This window comes from Chenopodium album, chromosome 2, assembly GCF_948465745.1.
Source record: "Chenopodium album chromosome 2, dcCheAlbu1.1, whole genome shotgun sequence".
In the NCBI taxonomy this organism is placed as follows: Eukaryota; Viridiplantae; Streptophyta; class Magnoliopsida; order Caryophyllales; family Amaranthaceae; genus Chenopodium; species Chenopodium album.
The window spans coordinates 56,548,141-56,568,408 of record NC_137835.1 but is presented as its reverse complement, the minus strand read 5'-3'; the positions used below and the strand labels follow the sequence as shown (position 1 = coordinate 56,568,408).

Genomic DNA, 20,268 nt, shown 5'->3' with positions numbered 1-20,268 from the left:
TTGGTTTTTCTGGAAATTTCAGGCAGATCTCCACTTCCGCCTTAAATTTCCAGAAAAACCAAGGATGATCCGGAAATTTCAGGCGGATTCTCCTTGGTTTTCCGAAATTTCTGAGCGAAAGTTCTGGGATTTTGATTTTTTTTTTCTTTTAGTTTACCTGCTCGCTGCCGCTGCCCAATCCCCTACCGCCGTCGTCACCCTTATGCGTCGCGGATCAACCATCCCTTTGTCACCGCCTTCAATTGGTGGTTGTAGGTGGTTGTTGGTGGTGGTTGTTTTGTTTTGGTTTCTGTTTTTTTTTTCTTTTTTTTTTTTTAATTTTCAAAATTTTCAGATTTTAATTTTTCAGAGAATTAGAGAGATAAAATGAGAGTGAGTGAGGTTAGAGAGTGAAAATGTGAGTCGTTGAGTGGAAATTCCGTATTTATATGCTGGGGTAAAAATAGAAATTCCTTAAAAATATGCCAGTGTTCCCTTGTAAAATGGAAGCAACGTTTAACAACCCCCTATTATTCAAGAAAAGTGGGGTTCACATGTTTCATTCACTTTAAATAGGGTGTGAGGTTGTTATACAATTTAGTGGGTCATAAGATGGATGTGTTATAAGTATTAAAAACAGAAGAAATATGTCATATTATATAAGGGAAAAAAAATAGGACCAAAATTATTAAAATCATGATAAATTTGAAAACTGACAATAGAAAAGTGGTAACACTTTTTTCTTGTTTCCTGTTTTTCATTTTCAAAATATTAAAAAACTGAAAATAAAAATATGCTGAACCTCAAAGATTTAAAAGGTAGTTTTTGGTTATTTGTTTATCCCACGCGTTTTTTGTGTGGCTGGCCACCCCTTTTGGCCGACTGAAACACCTAAAAATATTAACCGAGTAACTTCTGATCGATCGAGTAACCCATGACTGATTGAGTAACCCTTAATTGAGTAATCACTGACCGACCGAGTGACCCCTGACAAGTAACTGATGACCAACCGAGTAATCCACGACAATAATTAGGTAGGGATGACATGATTTAAACCCGTGACATTTTGAACCCGAAACAAACATGCTACCAAGCTGCACTACATTCCTTTCAATTCAATTTGTTTATATGTGTAATTGTAAAGAATCCTTGCCTTGTTTTCCATATTTTGTAAAAAAAAAACAATTTTTTTTTGCCCAATTATCTGTATGTTAAAACATATTATCTCGAGTAACCCCCAACTAAATAACTCTTGACCGACCAAGTAACCAACCCCTGGTCATCCCTGATCAAGTCACCTCTGAATAAATAATCCCAACAGCAAAGTATGGCTAGCCCGATATGAAATTTTGCGTTTTATTTATTTATTTATATTTTTATTTATTTATATTTTTTAAATTTCTCACACCCTCGGTGGGCTCGGTCTCCATAATCTATGATTTTGAAACCTTGGTTCTTGCTAACTCCCCTGGAATTCACCCTTTCACTCTACTTTTTTGTATGCCCTTTTCCATTTCCATTATTTCATCTTCATTGTTTGAACCATTTCTCTCTGAATTTAATCTCTTTCCAGAACCCCTCACATTCGATCGACTCACCTGCACGCTCAACTCTACTCTTTTTGGTGCGCCCTCTTTCCCCTCTTCTCTTCTTTCTCAATTTCTACATTATTGTTTCAGATTTCTATAAATTATTTTTATTGCAGATTCCCTTTTTTGGTATTTAATTTAATTTTGTGTAATTTAGATCTCTTATTTTTTACATTTTCGACGGACCCATTTGCGGTTTATTTTGTTTTAATCAAGATCTTTTTGAAGTTTTCTAATTTTTCGATTTTAGGTTTAGATCTATCCTTAAAATGCCTGTTAATTTTGTACCCATTCAACTTTGGATTCAATTTCAGATATTCTTTCTATTCAGTTTCAGTTTTTTGTTAAATTTGGTACCTTTTGTTTTTAAATTGGTTTGTCAGAGAAAAAACATTAATGGGGTTGCTTATTTTTGTTGTTTTGGGTAAATTGTTGACAGTAAATCACGAATCGGTGAGGTATAATGGCTATGGTAGACGAACCGTTATACCCAATTGCTGTTCTAATTGATGAGCTGAAAAACGAGGATATTCAGCTTCGTTTGAATTCGATTCGTCGTCTTTCAACGATTGCTAGAGCTCTCGGTGAGGAGCGAACCCGTAAGGAACTGATTCCATTCTTGAGTGAGAATAATGATGATGATGATGAGGTGCTTCTTGCTACGGCCGAAGAGTTGGGAGTGTTTATTCCATATGTTGGGGGTGTGGAGCATGCTACTGTTTTGCTTCCGCCCTTGGAGACCTTGTGTAGTGTTGAAGAGACTTGTGTGAGGGACAAATCGGTCGAGTCACTTTGCAGAATTGGTGCCCAGATGAGGGAATCTGATCTTATCGACGCGTTTATTCCTATGGTCAAGGTTAGATCATAACTTCTTGTGATTAGATTTTATGTTCTATGCAATTGTTTTTGATGAATTTAAATGCACTATATTGCTATCTGAGATTGTATAGTTATCTAGAGAATCGAAGTATATGTAAACACTAGCAACATTAAGCTTACTATGATTACATTGGGTATGGGTTATAGTGTTGTACTTAGTTCAGCTTGGGTGTCTACAGTTGATAAAAGCATAGTTGTGTATTTTGGTCTTCTTGGAACTCTCTTTTTCTTTTTCATTTTTTGGACTGGAGAAACACATCATTGACAGACTGTTCTGGATAATTTCTATGTGGAGTTTAGGATAGTAGTGGGAAGATGAGTATATATTTTGTTGAAGATAATTTATGAAGAACCTTTTTGGAAGAAAAATTTATTAGTCTAAACATGACAATGGAGTTTGCTCTAACTGCCGCTTCCAAGGTCAATGTCGTGTTTGACAATAGCTTTGTGAACCTTAGGTGATTAACTCTCGGGAATGGCTTTTGATGATAGTTGTGGCTGGTATATTAAAAATTTATACAACATTTGGTATGGTGGGTAAAGTGGAAGGGAAATATACATAATAATACTGCACTTTGGGGTTGTTGCTATTGACATATGGATGATATACTACCTCCGTCCCAATTTACTTACTCCATTTTCCCTTTTGTGTTGTTCTAATCTACTTGCCCATTTCCTTTATAGGAATTTGTTTTGCTCTACTTATTCTCTTTTGTTGGGTCCCACACTCATCCATGTTTATCCTATGTCCTACATCACTTGCATAAAATTCCATGCAAATGGTAATGGGGTAAGTAGATTGGGATGGAAGCAAAATTATTAAAATCGGGATTCTACTTTGAATCGGAAGGTGCTATCAGAATCGAATCGTAAAATCAAATCATAGAATCGTAAGATTCTACTGACATGCATAATCAAGACGTCAAATATAAATTTAATTAAATATATTGAAATTATGAGTTTGAAACCTAATTATTGATAGATAATAGTTATTTAACCATTAAGCAATCAATACTTCACAATATTTATTTATAAAAACCTATATAAACATATTTTTTACTTGTAAGGATTTCGCTAGTTCAGAAAAATATGTAAAATTGGGTAGAATCGTAAATCGAATCGTATGATATACATGAATCGTAAAATCATAAGATTCTAAGATTTAAATCGGGATTTTAATAACAATGGATGGAAGAGAGATTATATTTGCTGGTTGTTTTCACTTTTATATCTGTCTCTTTGGTCTCATCTGAACATTTGGTGTTATTGTGGGATTTATGAATTCATGGTGTATACAGAAAAAGCACTATGTCTGTATGATCAAATAACCTCTCACTCTTTATCTTCAGGTTTTTTATCTTATATGATTATTGTAAAAAAGTTCCAATCAAAGATTATTTACTGATGCCAGTTAAATTTAGCAAACATTGAACTCTTTTTCATTCTGAATTTTTTCTCTGTCATTAAATGGAAAATTTATACTCGCTTTTCAAACATAAATCATAAAGTGAATGTATCTATTTCTGTTTCATTAATTGGTCAGTGTGTATTGAATTTCAGAGGTTGGCAGCTGGTGAGTGGTTTACTGCTCGTGTTTCTTCATGTGGCTTATTCCATATTGCATACCCAAGCGCTCCAGATAACATAAAAGCTGAGTTGAGAACAATATACAGCCAACTGTGTCAAGATGACATGCCAATGGTCAGAAGATCAGCTGCTAGCAATCTGGGTAAATTTGCAGCTACTGTTGATGCTACCAATTTGAAGGCTGATATCATGTCAATGTTTGAGGATTTGACACAAGATGGTATGTTTTACTCTTTTTGAAGTTGCCCAAGATTGATTGAAACTAATTTTAACTTGCAAGTCTGTACATGTACTCAGTAGTCAGCATTGTAGATGATTCCATAAATGAAAGTTCCTATTTTTGTATGCTGCTGATTCTATGTTGTGCATTTCATGGATTGATTAAGACTAAGCCTTGCTCATTTTTATTTATCTAAATCAGTTGTAGTACTCCGTATAAGTTTCTTTTGTCATTGAAAATCAGTTTTGGCAAGTGTGAGGTAGGTTGCGTAAGCGTGAGATAATTATTAAGGGGCGAAAAAGAAAAGTCTATTATTTTTCTTATTTATTCTCTCTCCTTTATTTATTCAAAATTTAGTGCGCATTGGTAAATGTACCTGGTGTTGGTTCTTATCTTGTAAGGCATATGACCTTTGTTCTTTTGGTTAGTAAATATACAACTTTCATTAGCCAGTTTTACATAGACAAATAATATAGCTGCATGTGACAAAAACACCAGTGAAGAAGTAAAGCTCACTTTTAGTTGACTTGGGCAGGCAAAATCAGCTTTGATTGGTTGAAAGAATTGACTTATATCAATTTGAATAGATCTGTAAAAATCAGTTGAAAGAAACAAGTTCCAAATGATGAAAATTAGTTTCAGAGATTTGAACAAACCCTTTGGATATCTTTATGTACTTGATGCTTGCTTTTACAGTGCAATTTTGAGCTAGGTTTATGGGACCTCTTTACCCAGGAAATAGAGGCAATAAAGTTTCTCATATTTTTCATCTGAGGCCGATGGCTGACAATAATACCAGAGTGCCCTCATTTTATCTGTGCTCTATGCTTCTTTTTGCACTGTGTCTGTGTTTTCAGAAGGATGTATTATAACTTGATAGTAATATTAGAGTGTCATTTTATCTGTTTTATATGGTGTTAGAAGGATGTATTTTACTGTATTGTTATTTATATTGAAGACAACTTTGTTTCAGATCAAGATTCTGTTCGTCTATTGGCTGTTGAGGGTTGTGCAGCCCTTGGAAAGCTTTTGGAGCCACAAGATTGTATTGCACATATTCTTCCCGTGATAGTTAATTTCTCTCAGGTATTAAAAATTTACATATCTTACAAAGTAATTAAGTTTTCTTCCTAGACATCTGACATTCTTGGCCAGCTTCATTTTATGCTTTTGATTATTTCTGAATGTATTTCTGTGAAGAAATCTCCTACATATATATTACAATGGTGTTGAAATTATTATGTGCAAATATGAAATGCATAATGTTTTTGTATCTAGTCCTTTCAGTTTGCTGTCTAGTAAATTAAAAATTCATCTTGCATGTGCTATGTTTGGTCCGAACTAGGTTTTGGCCTTTTTGGTTAAGGAGGTGACTTGCGGTTTGTTTGGATAGCAAAGAAGGAAAGAAAAGAAGGGGAAGGAGAATGGAGGAAGGGAAGGGAAAAGAAAGGGAGGGGGAGGTGAGCTCCATTTTCCCTTCAAATCTCTCCAATTTTGGAGAGATTATGGTTATTATAGAGAGAGGGAAAATAGATCCCTCCCTCTCCTTCCCCTTCCTTCCCCCAATCCTTTACCCAAACAAGAGATTTTGTCCCCCTCTATTTCTCTTCTCTTCTTTTCCTTTCATTTCTTCCTATTCCAACAAAGTGTTGGCAGGCAGGGAAGGACCTCTCTTTTTTTTTTCACCCATGTATTTACTGCTTTTCCACGTTACACGTGCTAATTTTCGAGTTCCTTGCTGGAGACAATGGTAATATTTGTACTTTGCATTATGTCCTTATCAGATAGCAATTGGGGGGGGGGGTCCATTGGTTGAGTAATTTCGTTGGAATTTTTTTTATTGGCCAATTTTTAAGAAAGGGAGTTGTTCTAGGGGATTCTTGTAGCCTTTCATATATGCCTGTACATCTTATTGGCCACGTATAATGGAATCTTAAGTCCTAAAGGATGTAAAGGTTTCTATTTAAAAGATGTTTTGGGAAAGTCTCAGACATTCATGTCAACTTGTATATTAGAGGACCTCGCAAAATCACAAGTTTTATCCCTTGGTATGTGTTCTGTCCTAATTAAAAATCGTCTTAAGCAGTAACTACCATGATTGAGTACACCTATATGAACACCTATTGTATGTCATATTGGTTTTCATATTTGTAATTCCTATATAATGTTTAATAAAAAACACAGTGAGCATCTTGCTGATATCTATGCGGATATATCTGTCTCTTGAATTTTTCTTTTTGGCCATAAGATAAACACCAAATTCTACATGAATTGGGTATCTTTTTTTAAGATGAAATATGTTTATGAGGGTGAAATGGTTAAAATGTTTTTCTTTCTATTATGTGCGATTTAATTTTATTAATATATCAATTTATGTTGTCAGGATAAGTCATGGCGTGTACGCTATATGGTTGCAAATCAACTTTATGAGCTGTGTGAAGCAGTTGGTCCTGAACCTACGAGGTATCTATTGACTATTTTGCTACTATCACCCTTTTTATGTCCATCATTTGCCTCAAAATATCTTGTTGGTTATTATTATCTTGTTTAGGTCAGACTTGGTGCCTGCATATGTTCGGCTGCTTCGTGACAATGAAGCAGAAGTACGTATAGCTGCTGCTGGAAAAGTGACCAAATTTTGCCGTATCTTGAATCCCGAACTTGCAGTTCAGCATATTCTCCCATGTGTCAAGGTATATTTGGATAGATGTCAATGTAGGTCGTTTAAATGATTTTATATTATTCAGTTGAAGTTGTTTCTTTGTGTGTCTTGTACATTGGTTGTTGAGCTTCCTGATGTACAAGCTTTTATCTATGCAGGAATTGTCATCAGATTCTTCTCAGCATGTTCGCTCTGCTCTGGCTTCAGTTATAATGGGAATGGCACCAATTCTAGGAAAGGTGAGAAATCAATTTACTTGTGCTCTATATTATTCTACATAAGTATTATTTTGTAAATGATGTGTCACCAATAATTGCAAGAAGTGAACAAATATCTGAAAACACAATATCGAGTAAATATTGCATATGAACTTAGTTGAGGTAAATGATTATACAAACTCATTTACATGCATCTCAGCTGCTGTGTATAGCTGCATACCCAATCAAACACAGTTAAATTTAGCTGCATATACTGAAGGGATCTTATTAGGACAATTGCTGATAAAGATTGGGGAATTTCCGTATTTTTTAACATAAACTCAAAGAAAACCTAACAATTTTAAAACTAATTCGGATGATAACAAACTACCTGAAACATGATCCATCTGTCAATTCGATAAATCCATGACCAAAATTCTGTCATTTGATCTAACCATATTTATTTGTTATGTAGAATTATTTGACCTGTTCTACTAGTTCCCTTTCTTCCAAATCAATTTACTCTTGATTGATATAATTTCATTTACTGACCATTGGATCCTATTTGGAATTTGTTTCTTATGGAGGAATTTTGCTTTCTTGTTCTAACTAATAGAAGTAAAAAATCAACATTGGAGTTCCAAACATGGATAAATGATTCAAATTGAATTTTGGAAGAATACTAAGTAAACAATTAAAAAAAAATTGAGCACATCTGCTCAGAATTTAGCTAATTGAAAATCATTTACTTAATCTGAATATGAGGTGTAAATTTCATGTCTGACACACTTTGTGCTGTACAAAAGGGGTGATTATACATGTGTGAGGTATGCATTTGTTACAAAAGGTTTATGCTGGCTGGGAGTTAAGATAATGATTTGGCAATATTTGTAGAATTTTTGTTTTCTGGTTATTGCTGTTTGATTGGTTTTCTACTTGTCTCCATTTCATTAATGTGATGTGTTTGTAATGCCCTTTCATCCTTGAAAGTTGTGCATATGTTATCTTAATTGATTGTGCCTTTAGAAAGAAGCCAATTGAGAATATGCTATTTGTTTTTCCTATGGTATTCAGTTGATCTCCTTTGCTTTATTTCTTCCAGGATTCTGTTGCTAAGATCAGTCTTATATAATTTATGTTTTCTTTTATTCTGCAAGCTTTTTGGAGCTGTTTTATTGTTAATTATTCAATAGGAATTCCATTGATTGTCCTTCAATTGACTCGACCTTCGTGTACCTGGTCACAGGATGCTACAATTGAGCAGCTTCTTCCCATCTTTCTCTCTCTTCTGAAAGATGAATTTCCTGATGTACGTCTGAACATAATCAGCAAGCTTGATCAAGTGAATCAGGTTTGTACAAAGCGTTTATTTATCGATTTGTTTTTTCTGTTTCTATATTTGATTAGACTATTTTCTCTCAACTCATACGCTTTGCTGTGTGCTTTTCTTTTCCCTTGATTTTTTTAAGCGTCGTAATTTTCTTGTAATTTAATTCACAATGCTTCGTAGTGCAGGTCATTGGAATAGATTTGTTATCACAGTCATTACTCCCAGCAATTGTTGAGCTTGCTGAAGATAGACATTGGAGAGTTCGATTGGCCATTATTGAATACATACCTTTGTTGGCCAGTCAGTTGGGTGTCGGATTCTTTGATGACAAACTTGGTGCTCTATGCATGCAGTGGTTGAATGACAAGGTTTGTGAAACTAGCACCCTTTTTTTAAAAAAATTGACATGACTTATTCTTTTTTCTTTCTTTTTTTTTTTTTTGAATTTTAATAAAAATGTAAACAGTTCAACATAATGCAAGTCAAATTCCTAGTATAAAATCATGTGAGCCGATAAAGGCAAAATAGTTTGCAAATTGGGAATTGTGGACCCTGAAATACTTTATATTGGTATACAATGGCATGCCACTTGGAGTGGATACTGTTTTTTATTCAATTTGTTAAACATTAGGCATTTGATTTTCAGGTCTACTCAATTCGTGATGCTGCAGCGAATAATGTTAAGCGCCTTGCTGAAGAATTTGGCCCAGAATGGGCAATGCAACACATAATCCCACAAGTATGTTATTTCTTTTCTGTTGATTGGTATAACATTTAACTTTTGACTTGAAGAAAATTTAAGTTTTGAAGTGCTGTTCTCATTTAGTTATCTTCCTGTATGTCTACACGTCATTGCTAGAGTTTTCTTTGGCCTGCACTTATCTTTTCTGCACTACAAATAGATGATAAGGAAGAGAAGGAATCATTATGTTATGAAATTAAACCTGGACACAAAGTCACTTATATTTTGCACCTGGAAATTGACTTCCAAAAAAAAAAAAAAAAAAAAAAAATGATTGTAAAAATTAAAATGCATATCTATATTTGATTTTATAATGTATGTATGATATTCTGTATAATACCATGACTCCGTGAGTAACAAAATATATTATTCTAAATTTCTAATTACTCAATTTGAATATGGAATCTATATAGAAAGAAAGTCTCTTGACTTGAAGTATTTTAATATTGTAAAAAGAAATATGATTCCCTGTGAACCTGTGACCACTCATTTCTGTTGTAAATATCTTAGCGGCGTGATGTAATATTTTTCAACAGGTTCTGGACATGGCTACGAACCCGCACTATCTGTATCGGATGACAATTGTACAAGCAATTTCCCTGCTTGGCCCTGTCATGGGTGCAGAAATTACATGTTCCAAATTGTTACCAGTAGTTGTAACTGCATCTAAGGACAGGTATCTTGCTTTACTGCTCTCTTAATCATCTAAAATATTATCTAGCGGACTGCCTTATTTTTTTCTCAATACACAAACGGTTTGCTAATCTGAATTTTACACACTTCAGGGTACCAAACATAAAGTTTAATGTTGCAAAAGTGTTGCAGTCGCTTATTCCTATCGTTGATCAATCAGTAAGTAATTTCTTCTCTGGAAAATAATGTTGTTTGGTAATTAAAATATCTGTTTGGCTTCTGCTTCTCACCCGCTCCCTCATTCAGGGAGAAAGGGTAATGTAAGATTTTCAGTTAAGAATAGTGATTTGTTGTGTTAGTTGTTTGAATATACTTCCATATTCAAGGACTAAAGGGCGACAGAAGTAAAAAGTATTTGCTCTTTTGAGTATTTGTGCACTAGTCTACTAGATGCGCTGTATATCATTGAACAGAAAGGTCTTTCTGATTGCAGTTTATTTATGGATTGGGCTTGCTAGGTTAAAAAGTATATCTTTTATCACTTTCACTAACATAATTAGGGTTAATGATGTAATGCTATGCCATATTGACGCAGTGGACAGTGCAGTTTGATTTTGGGATCTTCTTTTGCTATTCCATATTTCTATTATGCTATTCCATGTTGTATATGATCCTTCTTCCCAAGTCTGAGTAAATTCGTTGATTGACTCATCAAGTTGATGACAACTTCCTCAGCGACCCCTCCCTCAATGCAGAGGGTAAAAAGGCTCTATCATCTTAGGAATTTAAAATGCTCATGATTTTATTGCAAGGTTGATTGTCATTGTTGGTAATGTAGCAGTCAGCTAGTCACATCATTTATTTGATTCTGCGTTATATAAGATCTTCTTTCCTAAGTCTAAGCAACCTAGCTAGTTAGCTTATCTGATCGGTGATAACTTTCTCACTGGCCTCCTATCCTTCTGATGTAGAGGGAAATAATAATAAAGGTTTGTGCGTGCTTCCGTTATATTTTGCTTTCATCATCCCCAAACAACCCACCAACAAGTGATGTTCCACGAGTATTTTGGAGTTCATTTGCTGCAAAGCTACTTTGAAATGGGTTGAGTTCTTACACTAACTTCCTTTTTTCAGGTGGTTGAGAAAACTATTAGGCCTTGTTTAATTGAGCTTAGTGAAGACCCAGATGTGGATGTCAGGTTTTTTGCTACACAAGCTCTGCAGTTGACAGATCAGGCTGTTATGGCTAGCTAGATTTTCTTTTTCCTTCATTCTTTTTTGGGACCCAGGTGTGTAGCTAGATCTTTGTGGTATGTTATAGGCATTCTTTACCCCTCTTTTTAATTTTAACCCTCCCCCTCTGCAAAACTCAGCAGACGAAAATCTGCCTCTAGTGTTGTAATTTTGCTGGAATTCAATTCAGACTGATCAGTTTTGCTCCTATTAAATGTCAGCGAGCTTCAATGTCTATTGCCTGTGATATTTTGTAAGGAAAAGACAACTACACGAACAGATTTTTACAGGCCAAACTGAACTTAAGTTATCGTTGTTATATAATAGTGTTTATTGCATTTTACTGCATCTTTGCTGGCTGCCATTGAACATATTATGAGCATTAACAAAATCAAATTATAGAGCAGTTGGATATTTGATCTTTGTAACTGATCCGTTGTGATTTTTATGTAGTTGAAAACAAAAGTTTATACCTTAAACTGTTTACTGCATAAATGCATGATTTTCTCCTTGGTATTTTATTTCGTACATGCCTTTTTATGAAATAGCGGCTGTGATCTACGCGGAATAACATACTTTGATGAAACTTTTAGCCAAATTACGCTAAAAAAAATCACTTGTAAAGTTGTAATAATTTAAATCTAGTATGAATAATCACCCTTAGTTTAATACGTTGTCATAATCTAATATACAATGGTACGAAATTGAGGCATACTATTAATTGTGAGAGGTTTTTTTGAAGGGAAATTTTGAAAGTATATTGATGAACATACAAATTTTAAAACAAAGCCAAAATTAGCTGCAACACCCTAAAACTTAGGTGCATTGAGCACCTTGAACTATGCATAGTAGCCAAAACTCCACCAACTATGGTCTTAGGTGCGACGTGTGCCTTAAATGAAAATAGTTGGCCACTTAATTCATCGGAGGAGGTGAATCCATACGTGCTAAGTGGATGGAAGACTACATAATTGTTCTAGAGAGTGAAGATTCACCTCCTCCCGATAAAATAAGTTGTGGGAAATTTTCATTTATGTCACGCGTTGCACATAACACCATAGTTGGTGGTGTTTTGGCTATTACACAAAATTTAGGGTGCTCATAGCATCTAAGTCATACTTTAGGGTGTTGCGACCAATTTTGCTTATAACAAATGATTCAATAACTTTATTTTTTATCCTTACCTTTTAAAAAGTTTAAGATAACTTTATGAATAGTAGTTGGATATTTATGCCCTCTAATTTTTTTTTTAAATTTTTTACCTTTTCGTTATTAAATACTTGCCCCGTTTTTATTTTTTGCACTATTTATTTGTCTTACTTTGTCTAGTGTTTGTAATTTTATACATAAGTTAAGATATAGTCTTGTGGGTACTTGTTGGAATCGTCTCAATGAATTGATTACTAATTTTCAATTGTTAGAATTTATGCTTATTGATAATTAAAGATAAATCAAATATTAGCATCATCATACGTGCACAAGAGAAATGGAGTAAATATTTAAAACGTAGGGAGTATCTGGTTTAGAAAAATAATTTTAATTATCTCTTTGGTTGAACTTTTAAGTATAGTGTGCAGACAAGTGTTTGGGATCCCATCCTAGTTTGTCAGAGAAGTGTTAAAAATCCTACTGAAGCAACAAGCAAGGGAACTGGGGTTCTTCTATATCTCACAACATCTCAATAATTTCATAAAAAGAACTGAAAATCCTCTCGTCATAGTTCATGTTGGAAATACTAAAATTGTAGCACCATACAGGAATATTTAGTAGAAACAATAAACAATACTAAGTTAGTCTACAAATATTTAGAAGATATTGAAAGTGGAAAGCTTCTATCGTTTGAAGGCCATAAAAATCTATGTGATTCTTTCATGATATAGGACGAATTAAATGCTGCCAAATGTGTCATAGAAGAGGAATCCAATGCGTGTCCACTATGATGACAGTAAAGACAACGAGGGTGGTCTACAAGACATGATGATAGATGAGATAATAGATTTTTGAGCGCACAACAACAATCATGCATTCTACTTTCACTATAGCCACATTTTATTAATTGTTATTGTTGTAAAGTGTCTTGGTAAAGACTAGAATAGACCCGGTCTACAATAACTTATTGTAGACCCAACCTTCTAGTATACCATACGAATGTGATTATATCATACGATATGTGATTATATTACTACAAAAGTGATTATATTATCCTGAAACTGTTATGTATATGTATCACTCAAAAAGTGAATTTATCATTATAAAAAGTATCAAATAATAAATTACATCATTCAAAAGATGATTTTTAATTTTTATCATCCTAAAGATAATTATATAATCTCATTAAATGATTTACTATGAGATTATATAATTCAAAATATGACTCACAAAAAGATAATTATATCATCTAAAAATGTGATTATATCTTCCAGAATGTGATTATATTATTTGAAAGTGTCAAATTTTGGGTCTACAATAATTTATTGTAGACCGGGTCCACACAAGTCCAATTAAAGTGTCTTTAGAAAAAGCAGTGGACATAATCACTTGTTGAGTCATGCCTTGTTGTAAGACATAGAAAGAGTTGGTAACCTGTATTAGCCTTCCCCGATATAAAGGGCATAAGGGAAAGAGTGAAGAGTAGAGTGCCAGAGTTGAGGGAGTTAGCTAAAGCATATTATAAAAACATTAGATAGTTCTCTAGAGAAAATCCTCACCTTAAGAAACAGATTGACTCTTATCTCTCTTAAAGTAGAGGAATTCTAGTTTAGTTCATGTCTGTTTAAACTTTCAATTATTGCGTTTGTAATATATGAGTGTTGTAATCTTCCTCAATTATAAAAATTTCCCATTAAAATTATAATCCAAAAACAAGGGATTATTAATCTTAATTATTAAGTATTTCCATTAGTAATACTAATAATATCATCAATGCGTATAATATAAAGTGTTAGTAGTACTATAAAGGGTCTCAGTAGACAGTAGTGCTGTAGAAAGGTCTAGTGATTAAAAAAAAAAAAGTGTGGGCCAACTATGTTTATTATGTACTCCGTATTACTCTCTTTTTTTTTTAAATAATTGCTCCACTTTTCATTTCTGGCCATTTTAAAATTTACTCAATTTCTTTATTAGGAAACCTTGTATAGTATTTAACACGGTTGCTAAACACAACCTTCACCTACTTTACACACCCCCCCCCCCCAAAAAAAACCCAATTATGCCCTTACCTTCTCATTTTCTAATTCTTTCGTCTCTTCCCTCTCTTTCACCCTAAAATCCCAAAACATTCAGTTAAATCATACACCCAATTCATATACGTAAAATTCATATTCATCTTTATGATGAACGAACCTTGTTCATCATAAGGGTATGAAGGTAATATCCATTATACGTGGACTCCAGGTTAGCAGTAATGTGTTTGCTTACGTGTAATCAATGACCAGGTCATCGTGCACAGTCACCAGTTTTCAATTAACGCCGTCAAACGAGTCACTATTCATAAAGGAAAGGAGATTAAATGCTTCGAGTGGCGATTTGTGCGAGGGAGATATAGGTAGCTAGATCTGCTTCACCGATCGAAAGCTCACCGATACCGGAATTCGAAGCACAACACAGACCTTTTCCGTATCCACTATCCGATGTAAGTCTTATTTTTGGGTTTAATTCATATCGTGTTACTTTGATTTAGAACACATCTCCTTGTTCTTTGTATTTTGGTTAAATTGTTGCTGAAACATATAAGTAAGGGTTGGTGTTGAAATGGAATTCCGAAAATTAATTAGAGTGTGTTGTAAAATGCTACAAAACAAGGGTTGGTGTTGAATGGAATTCCGAAAAGCAATTAAAGTGTGTTGTAAAATGCTACAAAACAAGGGTTGGTGTTGAAATGGAATTTCGAAAATAAATTAAAGTGTGTTGTTTAATTATACAAAACAAGGGTTGGTATTGAAATGGAATTCCGAAAGTTAATTAAATTGTGTTGTTTAATTATACAAAACAAGGGTTGGTGTTGTTTGGTGAAATTACAGTTGTAAATTTTAATTAAAAGGTTTTGATTATGGTTTCAAATAAAAGGGATAGATGGTGTAGGTGTTCCATATTCAATGGTTGTAATGAATTGGTATTAGCATCATGTGGGGGGCTATCTGGGAGCTGATGTGTGTTGTTTAGGGTTTGCTTATAAATGTTTGCTTTGCTACATCATTATAGTAATTAATCTTGTTATATCCATTAAAGGTTGGTGTTGAAAGTCCTTTTTAGCACCTAATCTTGTGTTGTCCTTGTTCGTTAAACTAGTAATCGAAGTTTAATTGGTAGCTGTTTCAAAGTAATGGTGTTGTATGAATTTTATATTTTGTGAAATTAAAGCAAGGTCATGCTATTTCCTTATAATAGTTGTAGGGAATATTTCAAGAATTATCCCTAGCTTGAACCCCACTGTGATCATACACTAAAGTACGGTGGCGTCCAAAGGAAAGGAAACTAGAGCAAAAGAGTCGCCAACAAGTTTTAGGAACTTGTAAACCGTTCACGAGGTGAAGGTTACACCCCTTATCGATCCATGAGATCGTCAACTCCAATAGGTCTGGAACCATGGCCGGTAGTTCGGGGATGAAGGTACAAATCTAACCTAAAAGAGATTGAACCTGCCCTAATAATAGGCCTCTACTTTATTCTGATCGTATTCATGTGCGCTTTCTGACTAACATGCAATCAATAGGATTACCCTTAACCTGTTTATCCATGTTGGTCGAATATTAATGCACAAACAAAACTATTATTGGCGATCACTTGAATTATAATCATATTAACCCTAAACAAGATTATTAATTATCTTATTAAGCGTGATTACAAGTACAAACTCCCTTTAAATATGCATAAAAGGTGTGATCAAGCAATAACAATATATAATCAAACAACATAATAATAATAATAATAATAATAATAATAATAATAATAATAATAATAATAATAATAATAATAATAATAATAATAATAATAATAATAATAATAATAATAATAATAATCATAAAATTATAATCATAAATCATGTTAAAGCATAATAATAGCAAGATACTAGGCATGATACTAACAAGATTAATAACAAACCCTAGCATGTCACTAAGCATAAAAATCAAAATTTTAACCCTAACATGAATATTAGGAAAGAAAATAAAAGGCATCGCAAGAAACACAATTGTCATATTTGATATTAGAAATTACCCTAAACATGATACTAAGAAGATCAAAACGCCCTAACATGACACTAGGAATCATAATAACAACCTAGACATGATTTCTATATCATAATATCAATAAATCAATTTAAAACACTTACATGGATACCTTGTATCTCTTTCTAATAAAAAAATACACGCGTTAGTAACTTCAAGGAAAATAATAATCAAACAATTAAATTAAATAATTGAAATAGAGACTTGGGCCAAACCCTCAGAAATTAAAACTTTTCACGTCTAGGGCGAAGGCAACTTCGAACTTGGCTAGGTGTGTCTAGTGCTAATGTATGAGGAATTGTGTTTGTAAAAGGGTTGGTTTAGAAAGAGAGAGAGAGAATAAAGAAATTCTTGATGAGAGTTAATGAGAATTAGAATTAATGAAAATTGATGATGATTGACAGAATTTTAAGAGGCTATTTATAGAGAAAATCAGCCAAAAAGATAGAAAAACAAATCAGAGTTACGATGAGGAAAAAAGAAGTTAGCGACAGGCGCTGAACATTAGCGCCAGGCGCTAATGTCTGTCGTTAGGTGCTAATTAATTTTTTCACGCATTTTCTAAATTCGGATAAAATTTGGCCGTACAGAAGGGAAAAATCGTATTTTCCTTAAAAACACTCTTTTATTCTAATTAAAACTCCAAAAAGTCAACAAAAGTCAATTTATCAATGCTAATTGAATTAGGAATGAAAAGAAATTTCTAGAAGAATCTAGAAGACTAAAACCAATCCTAATTGCATTAGGAATGATAAATCCATATTAGGCCCTCATCTAGATCATTGGGCCGCATATAAGGCTCAAATCGGGCCCAGTTTAGTAATTTGGCCATAACTTCCTCATTATTCATCGGAATTGGGCTTATAATATATCGTTGGAAAGCTCTTTTCAAGACCCATCCAACTACACCATTATTGGACCCATACTATGGACCAAACAAAACTGGATTGGCTGTTTTCTTAAAATAGGTTTTCAAAAAAGAGAGAGGAGAAAAGAAATTAAAATTATCCGCAACACTAGACTTTCCACACTTTCACTTCATTCGATTATGGTTCGACGTGAAAGATACTCATCACTGGGTTTGGTTTTGGGGAGACACAAATGGGTGTCTACAGTAGTTTGATTTGACTAAAACATAGACCTTCAGAAATCTTATCTTGAAGTAAACACCTTGTGTTGTGTATATGCAGTTCCAAGACTGAATTTATGGGGAAGCGATTGAGGGAAGTCGTCGAAATGGAAAACAAAGATGTATGGTATCATGACTCTGAATCTATTATTTGCGGAAATGTCTTTAGAGTTCAATATTTTATCTACAAAGAATTGCCTTTTTGTGTAGATTGGAATAAGGGTTGCTGTGGAAAGACAATTGAATTACACCCTGCACTCTTTAAGGATCGTTTCAACCGCCTTGAATAATATAATTTAGTTAGAATTAACAAAGGCATTTGCAAAATGCTAATTACTAATATGCAATGCATTAAGTAGGACAATAGCATGAGCAAGGGAGGTGTCGTCAAGGCAAAGGGACAAGTTTTGAGGGAGCATTCCAGATCAATTTGTAGAGTAAGTGTGCTAGTATTGTATTTGCATATGATATTACATTAATTTGTGGTATTCTATTTGCATATGATGGTAAATAAATTTCAGGTAAATCAATGTCTATAGCTATGAGTTGTATTTGAAATCCAGGCTTCTTGTTCAACTATTATGATCCACTTTGTCCAACACTATATGCAAGTCACAAGTTTTTAATAAGGAGTTGTTGACATTTTTTGTTGTTTTTAGGAACAAACTGTTTTTTTTAATTTCTTAAACATTAGGTTGTGTGTGTTGGTCATAATGACGAGTTGGGGATTTTGATTTATGTTTTCAGCCACCGAGTATCAATTGCCGTATTCACTCATTTGGGCGTATTTGTAAGAAATTTGATGAAAGAAGGACTAGATGGGTGAATGAGATGGGGTTTGGGGGCATTCTTCATCTTGTGTCAGACATGCATCTACCAAGACAATTATCGTATTGGATTATGACCAGAATTGATCCACTTAATAGGATCTTGATTGCTCCTGATGGACATGAGTTTCCGCTGTCAAAGAATCAAGTTAGATGGATATTAGGTACACCCAGTGGTAACAAGTCTGTGCCATGTTAAAAAATGATGAACAATGAAGTTTGTGAGAAGGTTCATAAGGTGATACTCCAATATGGGAGTTCATGGAAAACAAAATCTAGTAGAGGATGTGGAAGTGTTTATACATATGTCGGTATTCCGGTAAGTAGTAAAATGATGGATAGATTGGAGGGAAACTTTGGTGAAGACGAGGAAGAGGAATTCAAGACACTATTTCTTATCCTTTTGCTGCGTATGGTATTGTGTCCAACTCAATCACCTCGGCTAGCCTCAGATTTAATACCGGCTGGTAGTTGTGTCAAAGACTGTAAAGAGTATGATTGGAGTGATTTGGTGTTGAATAAAATGATGGAGAGTGTCTCCAGTTTTGCTCGGCGTTTCTATGCAACTGGATATGCTGGTGGATGTGGAGGATGTGCGATATTTGCTGTTGTGAGTACGATGCATACATATATCAATTTTTAAGAACTGACATTAGTGAATTATGGATTTTGTGATTATGAATTGATGATGTTTTTATTACAGATTTTTTTACCTTGACAGGCTAAATAGGCCTCCTTTACAATGGGATGTATTCCCTAGGATAAAGGTGTAGACCAAGCATGAAATCTCAATGGTAGCGAAGGAGGACCGGACAAGATATGGGGACTACGGGAGGTTAGGGGTTAGTTTCTAATCAACAACTATATTATTCATCTACACATGTGTAAGGATAGTTGAATATTTGCAAGGAAAACGGAAATTTTAATATTAGTGCTAAGAATTACATGATTTTTGTGCAGTTGGTTGATGTTGCCTATGGAGAGAGTCATTACAGGATTGCTAGGGACTTTGAAGCACCAGTTGAAAATGTTGTGCTTAGAGTGAGTTTTTTGTTTACACTTTGTACTGATAGCGAAATTGTTTTTGGACACATATGTTTCATTAATACATCATTGGGATGTACCGTTGTGTGGTAGGATGTCTCCGAGCTGATGGGGTCTAAAACTGAAAGACAAAGGCGCTCTGGTCGTCAAGGAAGAGCCAAGGTTGAACATGCTAGTAATGTAACAAAGAAACATATTGGTTATCGCTATGCTTAAGTTAACCTTATGTGTAACTGTAACAAGAATTAATTGTATTTTACAAAAGCGGGCGGTATTTGTACGCCTTACACACGCACGACAATGATTCGTAGTTATTGAAAATTTTGTTTTTCGAGTGATTTCGTAGTCAGAAACTGGAATATCTCCATCACACTTGTTCCTAACCAAATAACTAAACAGGTATTTATACAAGCCTACATTTAGGGGTGAACATGGTCTGGTTTGGTGTGGTTTGAGTCTAAACCAAACCAAACCGCAAAATACGGTTTGGTCAATTTTCCAAACCAAACCAAACCATATTAGTATTGAAACCAAACCAAACAAAACCGTAATAATGCGGTTTGGTGCGGTTTGGTTTGCGGTTTATGATGAGACGACATTTTTTCCTAAAAATTGCAAATATTAATAAGTTTATAATAAAGTTCAAATAATTAGCCCAAAGGGATTAAATTCTACTACAAATTTTTAATAAAAATAACAACCAACTAATCAAGTGCTAAGTGCTAACACAATAACACATAAAAAAAAAAAAAAAAAAAAAAAAACAAATTAACAGTGGAAAAAAAACATAATACATTTGTCCAAAAAAATAATTCATACTACATTATAGTTATATGACCTATTGAATTTTAAGTATTGATATTTGAGATTGAGTATAGAGTATAGTAGTATATTGACTGTATAGTCTTCTAATGATTTTTCATGTTTTTTTTTTTATTTTTTATAATATGTAATAACTATTATAATTTATTTAAAAATTATATAAATATTAA

At 33.7% G+C, this 20,268-nt stretch overlaps 1 protein-coding gene across 1 annotated transcript; it reads left to right on the top strand.

Moving 5' to 3' along the window:
• Positions 1-1,386: 1,386 nt before the first annotated feature.
• On the top strand, positions 1,387-11,399 carry LOC145598646 (uncharacterized). The gene is made up of 13 exons (XM_081655032.1): positions 1,387-1,603; positions 2,008-2,424; positions 4,008-4,254; positions 5,228-5,340; positions 6,638-6,717; positions 6,806-6,947; positions 7,075-7,155; positions 8,360-8,464; positions 8,629-8,811; positions 9,090-9,182; positions 9,722-9,861; positions 9,971-10,037; positions 10,953-11,399. Exons 2-13 carry the CDS (start codon positions 2,032-2,034, stop codon positions 11,070-11,072), a joined length of 1,764 nt encoding a protein of 587 aa, XP_081511158.1. The 5' UTR covers positions 1,387-1,603; positions 2,008-2,031; the 3' UTR covers positions 11,073-11,399.
• The last annotated feature ends 8,869 nt before the right edge of the window (positions 11,400-20,268 follow it).